This window comes from Phyllopteryx taeniolatus, chromosome 16 (genome assembly GCF_024500385.1).
Source record: "Phyllopteryx taeniolatus isolate TA_2022b chromosome 16, UOR_Ptae_1.2, whole genome shotgun sequence".
In the NCBI taxonomy this organism is placed as follows: Eukaryota; Metazoa; Chordata; class Actinopteri; order Syngnathiformes; family Syngnathidae; genus Phyllopteryx; species Phyllopteryx taeniolatus.
The window spans coordinates 9579187-9596628 of NC_084517.1; the positions used below are offsets into that span (position 1 = coordinate 9579187).

The 17442-nt window shown below is 40.5% G+C and overlaps 2 protein-coding genes across 3 annotated transcripts in view; one reads left to right on the top strand and one right to left on the bottom strand.

Annotated features, from left to right (window-relative positions):
• The window catches only part of LOC133465783 (glutamate receptor ionotropic, NMDA 2B-like), a 168931-nt gene extending 154790 nt beyond the window's left edge, over positions 1-14141 (bottom strand). Inside the window, exon 1 of one of the 2 annotated variants that reach the window (XM_061748872.1) lies at positions 14023-14141. The gene's annotated coding sequence lies outside the window, so the exon portion shown is untranslated. Of the gene's footprint in view, positions 1-10871; positions 11721-14022 lie in introns of those variants that run through there. The other variant, XM_061748873.1, reaches the window with a different exon arrangement.
• On the top strand, positions 14141-16651 carry fmc1 (formation of mitochondrial complex V assembly factor 1 homolog). Its single transcript, XM_061748875.1, has 2 exons — positions 14141-14346; positions 16163-16651. Exons 1-2 carry the CDS (start codon positions 14218-14220, stop codon positions 16364-16366), a joined length of 333 nt encoding a protein of 110 aa, XP_061604859.1. The 5' UTR covers positions 14141-14217; the 3' UTR covers positions 16367-16651.
• The last annotated feature ends 791 nt before the right edge of the window (positions 16652-17442 follow it).

The following is a 17442-nucleotide window of genomic DNA, read 5'->3' on the forward strand; positions in this document are numbered from 1 at the left end:
TGCAAAGCAAAATCATGCACCTCTTTGGCTTCCTCGGTGCGGCTTGCAGCTCACTCAGTCAATTTGTAACTCGAGAGTTTTTCAAAAATTTACATCTGAAATAAATTTCAATGCATACATAAATACTGCTATATGTTTTGCAAACTATTTAAATATCGTCGTGTCGGGCGGAAGCCTTGCATCTCCAAAACCTCCAAGAACCCCACACCCCCCCCAAAAAAAAAATAATAATAAATTAAAAATGCTGAACCATTAACATTGCATCATCCAAGAGAGCAAGCCATTTTCAACACTTTATATTGGTCAATACTTTGCAATAATAATAATAATAATAAATAACATACCCACAGGGGTCTGAACAATAGTATCGATTTGTGAAGAAATTTGGACATAGTTTTCGGCCCAACGTCAGCGAAATGGCAGCACAAACGGATGTATTGAGTTCTTAGTCATTTATATACGCAGCTAACGCCAGTTATGGTAAACTTCATCCATCCATCAACAAACAAATGCATCAAATCTAGGCAACTGGACTCACCTTGTTTCACGTCTAAATTTTAGAGGTGGAGTTTCCCCATTTATGTCTCTGGTGGGTGTGTCTCCTAAATAGGGAGACTCCACACCTAAAATTTTGAACTGAAGAAGCCTTTTGGATTTGAAGTGTCTTCAACAAACAAAAGTCCAGTTGACTGAGAATCTACACTTCTTCTCCTGTCCTTGTCCCATCCCATCTTGTCCTGTCCTTCCCTCACAGTGTGTAGCACTACTGCCCCATACAGCACTCATATCTAATTTGTCAATGTTTGAGATATATAAGGATTTAGTTTTCTCAGCTTGCTTATAGTTAGTGCTTTGTCTTTTGTCTTCTTTTTTCACTCCCCTCTAGAAACTTTGTTCTGTTCGATAATACTAAGAAACCACAGCGGCAGCTTAAAAATTCCACTGTGACACAGTAAAATTGCTCCGGCATAAAAGGGATACAGATCCTCCATTCTAATTGACCTAACAGCAGAACAGGACATTAATAAAAAATAAATACAAATATTCATTCATCCATCCATCCATCCATCGACTATAGCAACTGTCCTCATTATGGTTGCGGGTGAGCTGGAGCCAATCCAATCTTCCTTTGGGCAAGAGGCGGGGTACACTCTGGATTGGTCACCAGACAATCGCACGGTAAAAATCATATAACCTTAAAATGTCTTTTTGAATATATGACATTATTAATGGATGGAATGTAGCTACCTAGCGTTTAGGTGTAACACAAATGGTGGGAATGTGACCCAAGCAGGAAATCTCATGTAGGTTACATTATTGCCCAATTTATTCGTGGATGGACACTGTTTTCAGTTGTGACACCTGGGTCACCTGCCTAGGTGGGTAGTCATGCACTACATTTACTCCGTAATTTATTTATTTATTTTTTTATAAATTGTACTTGTCAGAGAGATTTTTGTGCAACATACATTTTATTTTGGAGTATTTATGTTAAGAAGAAACTACTTTTTTTATTCCGTTACAATGAGCTACATGCCGCGCGCTACTTTTATTTATCAATAACTGATTGCGTCGGCACGGCGGTCGACTGGTTACAGCGTCTGTGTGAAGTTTGCATGTTCTCCCCGTGCCTGCGTGGGATTTCTCCGGGCGCTCCGGTTTCCTCCCACATCCCAAAAAAATGCATGGTAGGTTAATTGACAACTCGAAATTGCCCGTAGGTGTGAATGTGAGTGCGAATGGTCGTTTGTTTGTATGTGCCCTGCGATTGGCTGGCGACCAGTTCAGGGTGTACCCCGCCTCCCGCTCGATGATGGCTGGGATAGGCTCCAGCACGCCCGCGACCCGAGTGAGGAGAAGTGGCTCAGAAAATGGATGGATGGATGGAATAACTGATTGCGCAATCTATTTGTTTTTGGTCAGTCAGCAAGACTTTCTCATCGGATGCAGTTTTACCAATCCAACGTTACAGAGGTGTATAGATTTTCTCTATCCACTGTAGTCTTGTTCCTATTTGTGTAATCTCTTCCTGGTTAGCCTATTGTGTTGTTTAACAAGTGGAAACAAAATAGTAGAAGACCGTTTCTTGGAATTGAATTTGCCTTAATGTATGCTATTTTGTAAAGATTTTATTATGTTTTGGGTTAACTTTTTTTATTAGATGTTCATGCTCTGATTTAAAATAAATCAGAAGTTACTCACCAGTTACTCCGTACAGTACTTGAGTGGTTATTCACTGAGTACTTTCTAACGCTTACTCAAATCATTATTTGAATGACTACTTTTTACTTTTGCTTGAGTCATATTTTTCTAACCGTACTATTACTTGAGTACAATATTTGGCTACTCCACCCACCTCTAGTCACCTGAACAGATTTCCGAAAGGTGGAGCCCCTGAATTGGAGACATAGACAGTCCCCGGCTTTGTCCGACATTATAGGCCATTTTTCATCTTGACCCAACTAGTGAAGTTATGAGAGAACAACATTTACCATTTTAAAAAAAAACTCACCTGCTCAAGCTAAACACACACCCATATAGCACGTTTCCATCCGATTTGTAAGCAGAGCACCCTGTAACACTGTGAACTGTAGTGCCTGATCAATTGGCTTTCTCTTCCCTCAGACACGTGTTTATCTATAAAACCATACAAACCCACGCTATCTTCACTCTATGCATACCACCACCTGCGCACACTGTTCCAGCAGTTTTATTAACCTTTTCGTTCCCAAAGTCCACACAATTTTTGGTTGAACTTCCTCTCTTTTTTTAGGCCCCAAACACTTGGAACACTGCAACAAATAAGAAAACCCAACTCATTCATCCCGATATCAGCGTTTAAAAAGATAGAGAGGGATAGTGTACATGATCGCTGCATCTGTTTTTAGCCTGTTCTCAACCTTTCATTCACCATGTGCTATAATGTGACGTAATGTATTATCCATGTAAATCACACTGTCCAGTTGGTTGTCTCTGTATTTGTATTTGGTTTTATTTTGGTTTGTTTTACTCTGCTGTCTACTGCCAGGTCGGTATTGCAAATGAGAATCTGTTCTCATTTGTCTTACCTGGATAAATGGGGGCGGGGCGGACCTTCTCAAATGATTGCCTCCACCAAGGTTTTAATTCATCACCTGCAAAGTCAGTGGGTGCACGGCTACAACCTCCAATCTAACAATCTGCAAGATCCAGCATTTATCTGGATCCAAGGGAACAAAATGGAATTTACAACTATTTATATTGTGACTAAAGGCACAAGCTAGGCCAAATGAAATTATATTAATGCTTCTGACCCTGGACAAGTCATTCAAACGAGAGGTTTTTTTTTTTGTTTTTTTCCAATTACAGAACACTTTTTTTAATTTGCATTATTTCCATCAATACCATCTAAGTGAGCACTCTCACCAAACAAACATTACATTATAATACATTCAAATCAATCAAAGAGAATAAAGGCATGACTTTTTCAGTACAGATGATAATGTCATTTTGTAAAGATCATTCTGGAACGGGTCCTCTGATGTTTGTTTTTTTGTAACTATCTCTCCATGCCAAATATAGTATTACGTGTGTTCCTAAGAAAACGCTGCTCAAGGCACTGTCATTTATGGCTTTATGCCTCTCCAAGTTGACGTCGTCCTATAGCCTATCAGTTATCTTGAGTCTGAGTGCTTGGCAGTCAGCGTTTTCTTGTGCAGGCTGCAAAGCTTCATTTTCTTATCTCTGTGAAAGTTCTCTCTCTTTGATCCTCTACCATGTGGTCGAAAATTACACATGATTAGCTACAACCCCAATTCCAATGAAGTTGGGACGTTGTGTTAAACAAAACAGAATACAATGATTTGCAACTCCTGTTCAACCTATATTTAATTGAATACAAAGATGAGATATTTGATGTTCAAACTGATTAACTTTATTGTTTTTAGCAAATAATCATTAACTTACAATTTTATGGCTGCAACACGTTCCAAAAATGCTGGGACAGGTGGCAAAAAAGACTGAGAAAGTTGAGGAATACTCATCAAACCCCTGTTTGGAACATCCCACAGGTGAACAGGCTATTTGGGAACAGGTAGGTGCCATGATTGGGTATAAAAGGAGCTTCCCTGAATTGCTCAGTCATTCACAACCAAAGATGGGTCGAGGTTCACCTCTTTGTGAACAAGTGCATGAGAAAATAGTCGAACAGTTTAAGGACAATGTTCCTCAACGTACAACTGCAAAGAATTTAAGGATTTCATCATCTCCGGTCCATAATATCATCAAAAGTTTTAGAGAATCTGGATAAATCACTGCATGTAAGCGGCAAGGCCGAAAACCAACATTGAATGCCCGTTCGATTCCTCAGGCGGAACTGAATCAAAAACCGACATCAATGTGTAAAGGATATCACCACATGGGCTCAGGAACACTTCAGAAAACCAATGTCAATAAATCCATTCATCAACAACACTCAGAAATGCCGCCGGCTTCTCTGGGCCCGAGCTCATCTAAGATGGACTGATGCAAAGTGGAAAAGTGTTATGTGGTCCGACGAGTTCACATGTCAAATTGTTTTTGGAATTTGTGGACGTCGTTTCCTCCGGGGAAAAGAGGAAAAGAACCATCCGGACTATTATGGACGCAAAGTTCAAAAGCCAGCATCTGTGATGGTATAGGGCTGTGTTAGTGCCAATGGCATGGGTAACTTACACATCTGTGAAGGCACCATTAACGCTGAAAGGTACATACAGGTTTGGAGAAACATATGCTGCCATCCAAGCAACGTCTCTTTCATGGACGCACCTGCTTATTTCAGCAAGACAATGCCAAACCACATTCTGCACGTGTTACAACAGCATGGCTTCGTAGTAAAAGAGTGCGGGTACTAGACTGGCCTGCCTGCAGTCCAGACCTGTCTCCCATTGAAAATGTGTGGCGCATTATGAAGCGTAAATTACGACAACGGAGACCCCGGACTGTTGAACAGCTGAAGCTGTACATCAAGCAAGAATGGGAAAGAATTCCACCTACAAAGCTTCAACAATTAGTGTCCTCAGTTTCCAAACCTTTATTGAATGTTATTAAAAGAAAAGGCCATGTAACACAGGTAAACATGACCCTGTCCCAGCTTTTTTGGAACATGTTTTAGCCATAAAATTCTAAGTTAATGATTATTGGCTAAAAACAATAAAGTTTATCAGTTTGAACATTAAATATCTTGTCTTTGTAGTGTATTCAATTAAATATAGGTTGAACATGATTTGCAAATCATTGTATTCTTTATTTAACACAACGTCCCAACTTCATTGGAATTGGGGTTGAACAATTTAATATAGAAAGACAGCAGAATAATATTGATGGTACAGCCACCGCAATGGTCACAGTCAGATCTATGAAAAGGTATGCCAATAAATGCATCCTATTGTTAAGCACGGTCTTAACAAAGATCAATTTAGAAGTTAGGGTCAGGATTTGTTGAGGTTGTCCTAATTAATGCACAGTTAGAAACCATATTTTTTGAAATAATGAGGTCAGATTTGTTGAACCTTGAGAAAATATGTTATTTCAACTGAGCAAAGTGGACACTCATCTTCATTTTGCCGAACTGCACCACACAATCTCAAAAGCTTTGAGAGCAGGAGAGTGCGGGCCATACTTTGGGTAAAGAAATGATTAATTTACATATGTCAATGAATAATAAACGTGTCCACAGGGTAACAGATTGTTCTTTTCATATTTTATAGATCGACGGGCCACACACAAACTCGCACAACACGCAGAGGTGTGGCATGTCGCACAAACAACATCTCATGTACACGACACTAGATAAAAACATGAAAGAAGATCAACGTAGCTCACTTAAAACGTCCAGGCTCTTTTATTTCATACTAATGCCACAAAGGGGAGAAAAAGTTGCGCTTATGCTCACTCCGAGCACACGCATATTTTCTCACGGACAATCTCTGCATCAATACAAGTCTTTTAATCAGCTCTGATGAATTATTGAGCAGCCTTTTTATATTAGCTTACGACCTATATTCGGTTGCTTGAAGAGAGCGTGCCAATAAAATCCAGATTTAGTTTTTAAGTTGTTTCCTCGTCCCACATACGCTTTAATCGCCGAGCAAGACACACACATACACACACATTCCAGACTAACTTTCCATGTAGCTCTGCTGATGTATTCATTTAAGACGTCGAGTTCTTCTCAGGGTTGTTTTTTTTTTCCTCTTGTGCAGCCGCACAGCCAAGTGCTCAATTTGTGCTGGTTTAATTAAGGTTGATCTAGTACTCAGACCACGGCATTGTGATATGTCTCATAGGAAGAACACGGGGAGGAAAAGGAAGCAGCAGGAGATTAGAATTCTCCTCCTGTCTCCCCTCTTGGCCTGTTTATCAATGAAGATCATTTCTATACAGGCTCTTCAGGCAGATTTCCTTTCTACATAACATTCTACAGCACCGTTTTTAAACACTAAAAGGTGTCCAGAGTATTAATTATGAAATACCATTGTTATTCCACAACAACAACAATGCTGAATGTTCTACTGACACATAGCATCACTGTTTCTAACAATGAAAGAAGGACATGTGCGGCTCGTTTTCCTGCATAACAGCCCAAATACCAGTTCTAAAAGATTGGACTTTTGGCTTCAGTAGAATATAATGGTACTTAGAAATCAGATTTCTCTGGCCATAGAGGTCATATACTATATTTGCATGCTATGCAGGGATTGCTTTGATATGCTGCAATATCCATCAATTTTCTGAGCCGCTTCTCCTCACTAGGGTCGCGGGCGTGCTGGAGCCTATCCCAGCTATCATCGGGCAGGAGGCGGGGTACACCCTGAACTGGTTGCCAGCCAATCGCAGGGCACATACAAACAAACAACCATTCGCACTCCCATTCACACCTACGGGCAATTTAGAGTTGTCAATTAACCTACCATCCATGTTTTTGGGATGTGGGAGGAAACCGGAGTGCCCGGAGAAAACCCACGCAGGCACGGGGAGAACATGCAAACTCCACACAGGCGGGACCGGGGATTGAACCCCGCTCCTCAGAACTGTGAGGCAGACGCTCTAACCAGTCGTCCACCGTGCCCATGCTGCAATATAATGCGTTATATTTCCTAAGATGACAATTCTGAGGGAATCTCTTTCGCATTTTATATTATTTATCATTTTGTCATTTTCTGAGATACGCCAAAGACCAACACATTAACACCAATGTCATATCCAGCAATAATTTGCACTATTCAAATTATGATCAAGGGAATTAACCTTGAGTGATGTATTTCTCATGCATGACAAGAGTCCAAAAAGCAATCAACTGTGCCCTGTGCAGCCAAACAAATGTCCTTTCTACTTGCATGAAAGTGATCCTAAGCGACAGCCACTATTCCTACAATTTCTCAACCAGCCACTGTAAGCAAGGACTGCAGCGTCCCCAGTACGGAACTCGTCAGACCAGCTGTATTGATGTATGTGATGTAAGGGTAGATTCATACAATAGCACTCTAGTAGAAATTCGAAAGTTTCTCTTCTCGTGTTTGAGAAAAGCCTTTACAGATGACAATGTTGTCCAATCACAGTAATGCATAAACTGAAAACCGTTGTCATTTGCACGCCAGGCCGGTATATGGTGATCTCATGTTGGAAGGTAACAATGTTAATGCACACTAACTGCTTTTCTTTCTATGTCTTAGCTATTTTATATACAGTATATGTGATTTTAAAACATCTTGTGTAAATTATGAAGCTTCATGAATGCCAACATGGGAATTTCTGCTTTTGGTGTTGACACAGAAACCATAATGGACTCGTACTCAAAAGCATTGACTTTAAGCACCGTTATCAAACTCCAAAACGCCACTGTCATCTAAATGAGCGGTAAAAACAAAACAAAAAAATCTGTTTTTAATTTTTTTTTTAAATACGGACTTCTCCAAGTAGGACATAACATTCACATCCCAGTCACAGTCAAATTCTAGCAAATTTGCTTTAACCACATCACAAAGTCTCTGTATTCTCTCACTCATTACACTCAAAAGACAGTGGTGAGCCATGTGTCAACAGAGGCACGGTGGAGTTCGCACTCCAAACGTCCATTTTGCATCACGGCACCTGTGACAGTGTTGACAGACAATTTGCTTTTCAATGCCCTATCCGTACATCAGCCACAATGGTCACGTGCGCCTACAGAAGCGAGTGCAATCGGTAATGATCCCACGTTATGAGAGCAGGTCCCAGGTGAATTTCACAAATACAGAGTCATAACCTGGACTGTATTCCGTGCCTTCACATAAACACGCACACGCGCACACAGTATAAATCCAAACTGATGTCAACGACAGGGAAGTTAATCAGAGAAAAGGGGTCAATCATCGCTGAACCTTTGATTGATGTCCGTGACTGTGTATGTGGATGTGTCAGTGAGAGTGGGTGTGTGTCTGTCAAAGTAAGAGTGGGTGTGAAAGTACATTTTGCATCTGACATGGTGAACATTTCACTCACCGGGATGCAGAGTTACTCTCACATTTTGCAAGCCTTTAAGCAGATAAAATGATTGCATTAAGCTCCTGTCCATGCATGTGCATTTATTTATATTATTTTATTGGGCATTGCATAAAAAAAATAAGTGCTAAGCAGGTGAATGGTAGGAATTCAACTATAAATATTACATTTGTGGCTGTTCATTACTATTGCGGTTAATGAAAACAGGTCAATTATGTAAAATCCAAATAAAATAATACAACCAACTACCTCTCTCACACATAGACGTGCACAGACATAAGAAAAGAGATTATAAATATTGAATAATTTAACAAATATTCTGCATGGTCAGTGATCATTCAAACTATCAATCCATCCATCCATTTTCTGAGCCGCTTCCCCTCACTTGGGTCGCGGGCGTGCTGGAGCCTATCCCAGCTATCATCGGGCAGGAGGCGGGGTAAACCCTGAACTGGTTGCCAGCCAATCACAGGGCACATACAAACAAACAACTATTCGCACTCACATTCACACCTACGGGCAATTTAGAGTCGTCAATTAACCTACCATGCATGTTTTTGGGATGTGGGAGGAAACCGGAGTGCCTGGAGAAAACCCACGCAGGCACAGGGAGAACATGCAAACTCCACACAGGCGGGCCCGGGATTTGAACCCTGGTCCTTAGAACTGTGAGGCAGACGCTTTAAACAGTCGCCCACCGTGCCGCCTCATTCAAAATAATGCAAGAAAAATCAGCATGAGTGAATTCCAAGCAGTGTACTCACCTACTGAAAAAATAAATAAAATAAATACAACTGACCAATTGTATTGGCTGGAGCAATTGTAAGAATCAGTGTTACGTTATCAATTAGACAAAGATGCTGCTTGGGTCTTCAATCCACGTTAGTGAAATCCCACAAAGGAATAGATGAATACTTCAATGCCGCTTTAGTCCATTAGCAAAACAAAACAAAAACAAAAACAAAAAAATCCCTTTGTAATGTCAGTTAGAATTTGTATTTGTTTTTAATTTGGAATTAGACATCCAGGATTTAAAAAGGTAATTCCACAGAAGAAAAAAAACTGCTCCATCCAGGATGCCCTTATGAGGGTAAGAGTTTCCCAATCATCCCACTTCTCATTATCTTCATGTACTGGGCAGAGGAACCATGAAACCTCCCATACGGGGGGAAAAACCGGGAATAGAAAAAAAATGAGCTGGATGACAAAATGACTTGTGTGATTGGCTTCACTTTTCTATGCATCTATGGGTTGTCGTGACTCTGTAACTAGCAGGACACACAGGCACTCGCGCTCACAGACAAACAGGAAATTATTGCTCTAATTATCCGACTAACCTGTAAAATTCCAAAAATGAAAAGTTCATTAACCTTCTCTTCCTTGTATTGTGAAAAAATACACCAAGGAAATGAATAGCATCATCAAATTGCATGACAGCTCTGGCAAACAAATAGCAACTCCTCTGATAATGAGCAAGACAATGTATGCGTGGCTGGACATGACATCATTTTAGATGAGCAAAAAAAAAAAAAAAAGGAAATGAATCAATACGTGGATCACAATGAGAGATGATAGATATGAAAAGATGGAAAATAAGTGATTGAATGATGCCAGAATGTATCACAGTGACTAAAAATACTGATAATTAGAAGAAAAAAAGGGGGAAAACTCCTCTGCAAGATCAAGGCTTTTTTTTTCTTCTTCTGGTCCAATCTCTTTCAAAGCTCGTGTCACTCTGTCTGTGGGAACGAGTCAGTTGAGAGAGATATGAGATGGAACGTGGGTGGGGGGAGATGAGACAGGGGGTTGGGCAGAAGAGTGTAGAAACACAGATGACACCAAAAGTGAACACAGAGTACTTATCTAGAAATATAAACACACAATTTTTTACCTTCACATGACTAGCTTGAACGTAAACCTGATTTCCTTTACAAAAAGACGTTCACTAATGATGAATATGTCCTCTACTGAACAGATGTTGGGGATGTTGGATGCTCTCTCTTACTGGGCTTGATGGCTCATGGGAGGAGGAAGGCGCAAGACATTTTCCATGTTTAATGAGATTACAAGAGCAGACTTTTTGTGCAGTAACACCGAAACGATAGTGCTGCCGGAATGTGATTTGATGACAATGCCAGCAGGAGGAGGTCCTTGCTTGATGACACAGGGCTGTGATTGTAGTCGAAGAGAACAAAAAATATTACAGAATTGATATGGAGGCAAGAATATGTCAATTGGAGTCAAAGTGTGTGTGTGTGTGTGTGTGTGTGTCCAGTTGTGCATAGCAAATGCACGCAACAGTTCTTTAAAAAAAACATTGCTAACACAAGAAAACAAGACAATTACATGCACTAAAAACTAAATAGACCTACCTATGGTTAGATTTTAGAACCAGCCAAAAAAGGATGCATAGTATGGAAGGAGGAAAACATAGGAGGGAGCAAATAGTGAAAGTTACAAAAGTAAAAAAGTAGAAAAGAGAGGGGAGCCAATTAAAATGTCTTCATCGTGAGATCAAGGAATTAGCACATTTGGTGGATTCAAAAAGTAGCCAAAGTTATGAGTGGACAATGAGTGGCGTAGAGAGGAGGAGGCAGTGAAGGGAGGAGGGAGCGTGAGCTGCACAGGGAAAGAAAGGGCTCGAGGTGAAAGCAATTGAGAGGGGAGAACGAATTCATGAAGAGTGATTAAAAAAAATGGAAAAAAGGGGCAAAAAAAATCCCCTTCCCCTTTCTTCTTTCTTTTCTCTCTCCCTCCTTGTCTGGCTCATAAATAGAAAAAATTGTTGACCAGATAAATGGCAAAATAGATAAGAAGACAGAGAACTGAGAGAGCCAGCAAATGAACAGACAAAGCAACTCCCAGCAGCGCGATGAGAAAAAAAAAGAAAAGAAAACGAAAGATAAAAGCAAATACTCCAGTGGCCTCCGTTGTCTCCAGTTAATGTGCGGAAAGGGGGATTGGCTAGTGCCAGTTGTTCCCCTTCCCCGGCTGCCTTCTGCTCTCTTCTCGCTCTCTTCCCCAAAAAAGCTTCCCATCCAGATGAGGAAAAAGCAGGCACAGGTGTCCTCTGATTCCTCTGTCTCTCAACTCTGCTTGGACGTGTGGTGCCACTCACACAGGTAAGACATTGTTGCAGCAGCAACACACAGTGGGAGGAAAAAAAGGCATACAGGGGGCTGCTGCTAGTCAAGCACTGCCAACCTCATGAGGAAAAGATATGAAGCTGGAATTGCTCTGTCTCCCCTCTCCCGCCCATCCCTGCGAAAAGATGGGAGGATGGGAGGTGGGCCCACTCGCTGCATTAGTATTCATTGAAAGAGTGTGGGAGAAAGCGAGAGCGCCAGGGAGGAGAGGGGAGCCTGCAAATGTCTAGGAACCCGACCAGTGTTTCAAACTAATTAGAGAATGGCTCCCCCTAGAGGTAATAATCAGTACACAAGCTCTCAACTTTGAGATTTGGTGCAAACACATGGACCACAGCCCACTGAGCAGAGTTGGGAGTAAGTCACATACTCTCTGTGAAAGTCCTAAAGTCGCAAGTCTTAATCTTGACGTTTTAAGCAAGTCGCAAATTATGTGTGGCAAAAGCCAGGCAAGTCAAGTCCTCACTAAATTTCAAAGTCGACTCAAGTCATCCTTTGGGGTAAGCAAGTCATAACTTATACAATCTTGCGTTGTCACATAAATTTGAGTGAGAAAATGTTTTTTCACAGATCATACACAAAAAAAGACCATACCAAAGTTAAATGAACAACAATTCTCTATTCAATAAAATGTATATATACTGTAAGCAGTGTGGCGGCACGGTGGTCGACTGGTTAGCACGTCTACCTCACAGTTCTAAGGACCCGGGTTAAAAAAAAAAATGCAGTTTTGTTTTTGTCAGGAGTGCTGATAACAGCTTTCTTTTGCTTTATCTGAGGATTATGGTGGAATTTTTCCCCTCTTTACAATGCTCAGGTACAACCGCAAGGAGCTACTGCCAAATGACTCAGTATAACTGTACCGCTGCGCTCTACTGAACAGTTTCTTTTCTATTGGAACCATTTTAAACTGTCCAACAATGTCTCCTTTTTCTAACATTGTGCAGCCCTAGTTTTAATGCAAACTACTTTTTAATTATAGTTTATTATTTTTATCAAGAAGAAAAGCCACTTTTACTGTATTACATTGAGCTACATTCCGTTTGTCTTTTTAAATCTACAATAGTTATTATTGCTAGTATCCGTTTTCTGGTTAGTCAGCAAAACTTCATGTCACACCATCCAACATCAGGGGCATTGCTCAGTTTTGATGGGGCGGGGGGACTACTAGTAGCTACTACTACCACTAGTGACGTTTGACTCCATTTCGCCAATCAAACAGAGCCAGGCAGTCACATGACATGACATGATTACGTGAAGCATGGCCCTAATCTAGATGTACTTTACAGATAAATGGATGGAATACAAAAAAAGAAAAGTTAATATATGTCATGCATCATCTCTCTGTGACTGCCTAAACATGTCGACATTTCAGCCTACAAGAACTTCACTCGTAACTTGAGAAACAGACAAGAGGCTGTCTCGGTTTGCAAAATGTTATGGAATAAAACCAGCAGGTCAACCACAACCCGTGTATGCAAATTGAAGTTCCGCCGACCCAATCAGACCGGCTGGAGTTTTTCACTGTAGAAAGTGTTTTGCATTTTCAAAGAGCGCAGGGAGAAAAGCAATCAGCAATGCATGCAAGCACTAAAGCTAAAAATGTAAGTTGGCAGAAATCACATTGTGTTTGAGTAATAAAACTGATGTCAGCATTGCTACTAAATGTGGATGTGGGTGAAACCACCTTGTTGAACTTTAACATTAAAAAAATTATACATAATTATATAATTAATAATCTCTGCCTGGTAAGCCTATTGTACAGTTTCAAGTGTATTAAAAAAAAGTGAGTTAATTTGAGACCATTTCATGTGGTTAAAATTTGCCTTACCTTTTTATTTTATTTAAATATACATACATTATTGTTTTAGTTAAAGTGACATTGTTGGGCAATTCCTGAATTTGCCCATTCCTATTTTATTTGTTGCTGTGTTTCACATTTATAAAAGATAAATAAATCATAAGTTAGTCACTAGTTACTCAGTACTTGAGTAATTTGGTTACAGAATAACTACTCAGGTAATTATTTGGAAGACTTTTTTTTTGTACTTTTACTTTAGTCAGATAATTACAAAGTAACAGTACTCTTACTTGAGTACAGTTTTTGGCTACTTTACACACCCATAACCTTGACTCAATAAAGGTTGCACTGGTTATAGCTTCTTTTTAAACTCCATCTACTGAAGTGAGTTTGGGCAGCCTAAAATTGCATGTCGCAAGTGTCGAAGTACCAACTGCTCGTTATGACAAAAACACAATGGCGCCACACACACAAGATGAGACAACTGCACAGTGTTTGTATCAAAACTTTTGTGACTTTTTGTGTTAACGTCACATGTAAACAGAGCGCGTGTATTGCAAACGGAATTGGTGTTACCTTTCTCCATGAAGTAACGTCGTTTGTGTTGGAGGTCCGTGCCAAGAAGACAGTGCTATGATTGTCTACGGGTGACACATCGCCATCTTGTGGTTGAACGTAATTGATCGATGATGCGACGTTGGATTGAGATGGTCTGCTTGGTGAGCCCAGACAGCGACGGCGGCGCTCCAGAATCACAACACTTTTCCCAAGATGGCAGCGTCACCATCCTCCTTACGCGTCTACAGAGGAATACTCAAAGAACTGCGGGCCATGCAAGGGCAACATTACAAGCGGTCACTAGCGTACAACTACGTTACGGATCAGTTTCGAAAAAATCAGGCAAGTTTCCTCTTTCCGCCAGCTAATTTAGGTTCAACGATGCACAGTTAGTGGTGTTTCCCCTGTAAGTTTGAATATTTTTTTAGATGGGTCTAAATATTTTCAGGCTCAGTGATCTTTAAAACATAATGCATGTGAATGCCCGCCAACAGATGTTTTGTTGTGTAGTACGAGTGCATCCCTCACCTCAAGGGCATGCTAACAGCTAACTAGCATAGCACTGCAGTACTGTAACCCAGCGTGGAATTGCACACTAGTAGACACTTCGTTGGGTCCACGTGCACATTGCATTGACATCCCATCCCGTTTTAGAGCTGTGTCTAAATTGCGCCATTACTAAGCATAATCATGCTTACTTCGGGGTTGGCGACGTCCCAAAGAGGCATTCATTTGATAACACACTGAGAGTGTTTCTTATATATTACATTAAAATTAATGCAATATAATGTAGCTACTTCTCAGTATGATTCTTAGTTAACATGAGAAGCTGCAGCAGATGTAGGAATATGTAGATTAGTGTTTCCCAACCATTATTGAGCCAAGGCATCTGTTTAAAAAAAAATATATATATATATATATATATCACGGCACACCACCAAACGTCAAAAAACTGCCTTACATTATACTGAAATAATGATGATCACGTCTTGATTTACTCTCGAATTTACTCAGTACTCAGTATGAAATTTAGGTTTGTAGTTGGACACAAAGCTGTTAGTCTGTTATTTGATTTTAATTTTGTCTGTCCCTATCGCTGCCATAGATAGTAGTAGTAAATAAATAATTCTCGGACCATTTAGGTTAATTTAGATGATTTCTCGCAGCCCATCTGATGATCTTTCATGGTAACTGGTTAGAATACATTTTTCTTTAAAGAAACAAACAGAATGTAGTTTTTTTCCCCTCTGGAACTCATATTATAGATTATGCATCCATATTTAGTGTTTTTATACTCACGTTTGTTATGAGTGTTCTGCGAACAGAATTTTGATCTTGTTACTCTTTCTCTTTTTCCCCCGTCTGTGGGTTTACTCAAACAGGGCAGCATGACGGCCTAGTTATGTCTGCCTCACAGTTCTGAGGTTTTGGGTTTGAATCTCCAGTAAACATGTTCTCCCTACTATGGGTTTTCTCTGCGCTTGGTACTCCAGCTTCCTCCCACATCCTAAAAGCATGCTTTTTTGGGGGTTAATTGAAGACTCTAGGATTGTCCAAAGGGTGTGAGTGTGAATGATGTTATGTCTATTATTTTGTGCCCTGCGATTGACTCGAGACCTGTCCAGGGTGTATCCCGCCTCTCGCCTAGCCAGGTGGGACTGGCTTCAGCTCACCCACGACCCTAATGAGGACAAGTGCAATAGCAAATGGATGGATGGATGGATGGATGGGTTACCCAAACACAGTGACTCTGCCTATTGAAATGAAGCATTTGGATTGTTAAAGCATATAGGCTTAAAGCTTTGATTATTAATGCTTGAGAGCACAAGGCTCGCCACGCTGGCTGCATGCATGTGCAGTGATGCAAAACAGCCAGCAGGAAGACTCGAGCATGTCAGTGTATATTTGTTGAAACTCAAAAAATGACCCGGGGACATAATGTATATGTGAAAATATAAGGGACTGGACCAAATGCTTAATGCCAGCATCACTTGCTTTGCCAGATAAATTAGAATAATTTTGACTCAGAAAAGCTGGTGATGAATGCACATGAGTAAATGCACTTATGATGTTAGTTTGCCACATCCTGGCTTTACCTTTTCATGTCAGTTGTAATTAATGAATGGTGTTAGGTTTAATGAATTGTCCTCTCCCGCAGGTGACAGGAGAGAGGTACTGCCGCGCCCAGCAGGAGGCGTTCCATGCCTCACAAACATACCTGTGCCTGCTGGCATCCTCAAGGAACCACAAAGCCTTGCACAACCTTTACCACGGAAAGGGAGAACGCAGCCCAGATGAGGTGGCGGGCCTGGTGGGGCTGAGGTTGCCCACTCAGCCCGGTGGTAAAGGCTGGGAGAAGTGAAAGCGGCGTGAGGCGTAAGGCTGGAAGAATGATGCCTCACAAACAGCAAACTCCAAAGGGATACGTGTTCGTCTGAATGAGTAAAGGCTGTGTGGACTCTACCTGTGTTCCAGGGAGGAAATATGTGTGGGAAAATACATTCTGAATAGATGCACCCTACAGTTAATGTAGCTCTGCTTTTGCTCTGGTCATGCAGATCTTTTTAAATGTTCAAAAGCAAGGGCAGACATTCACAGGAACTGTTCCGTTTTGATTTATGTCTCTATTAAACTATTCATCACTTAATATTTGGTTTGCTTTCTTTTGAAACGAGGTTAAATGAAAACTCATGTATGACTACTCATCCTACACAAGGGAAGCGCATTGTAATCTAGTCAATTGTGACGATTGTGTTTTATTTATGAAGCACTTTTCACATAGAGGAATCACTAAGTGCTTGACAATAGTGAGAATTCAGTCACATAAATTACAGAATCACAACCTTTTACAGTTATCAGAAAAAAAAAACAGAGCCAGTGCAAGGAGGACAGAATGGGAGTGATGGAGTGGTATGGATGTAAAAAGTCTGAACACCTAGGTTTTTCAGATATGAAAAACTTTTTCCACCATTCATGTGCAGAATAACCTATAAAACTCAACTAAAAAAATGATGCATTTTAGAGTGGGGAGCTTAAGATAAACAACTGAGATAATGTGGTTGCAACATCTATGCACCACCGCTTTATAACTGGGGATGTGGCTGTGTTCAGAATTAACCAATCGCATTTAAACTCGTTAAAAGGGAGTCAGAACACACCTGCCACCATTTAAAGTGCCTTTAATTATCCCCAGATTAAAGTTCAGGTGTTCTGTTAGGCTTTTCTTGAATGTTTTTTGTTGTTTTGCTTTCTAGCACAAGCCTCAAGGTTTTGTCCTAACACTGACTGCGATTTAAAACTGTTCATAATACCCTCAACCTTGACTAAGGACCCACTTCCAACTGAAGAAAAACAGCCTAAAGGATCTATTTTTCCCAGTTGAGTTGTACAGGTTATATGTCATATTAATGGTAGATAAAGTTTGGAAATGATTTATCT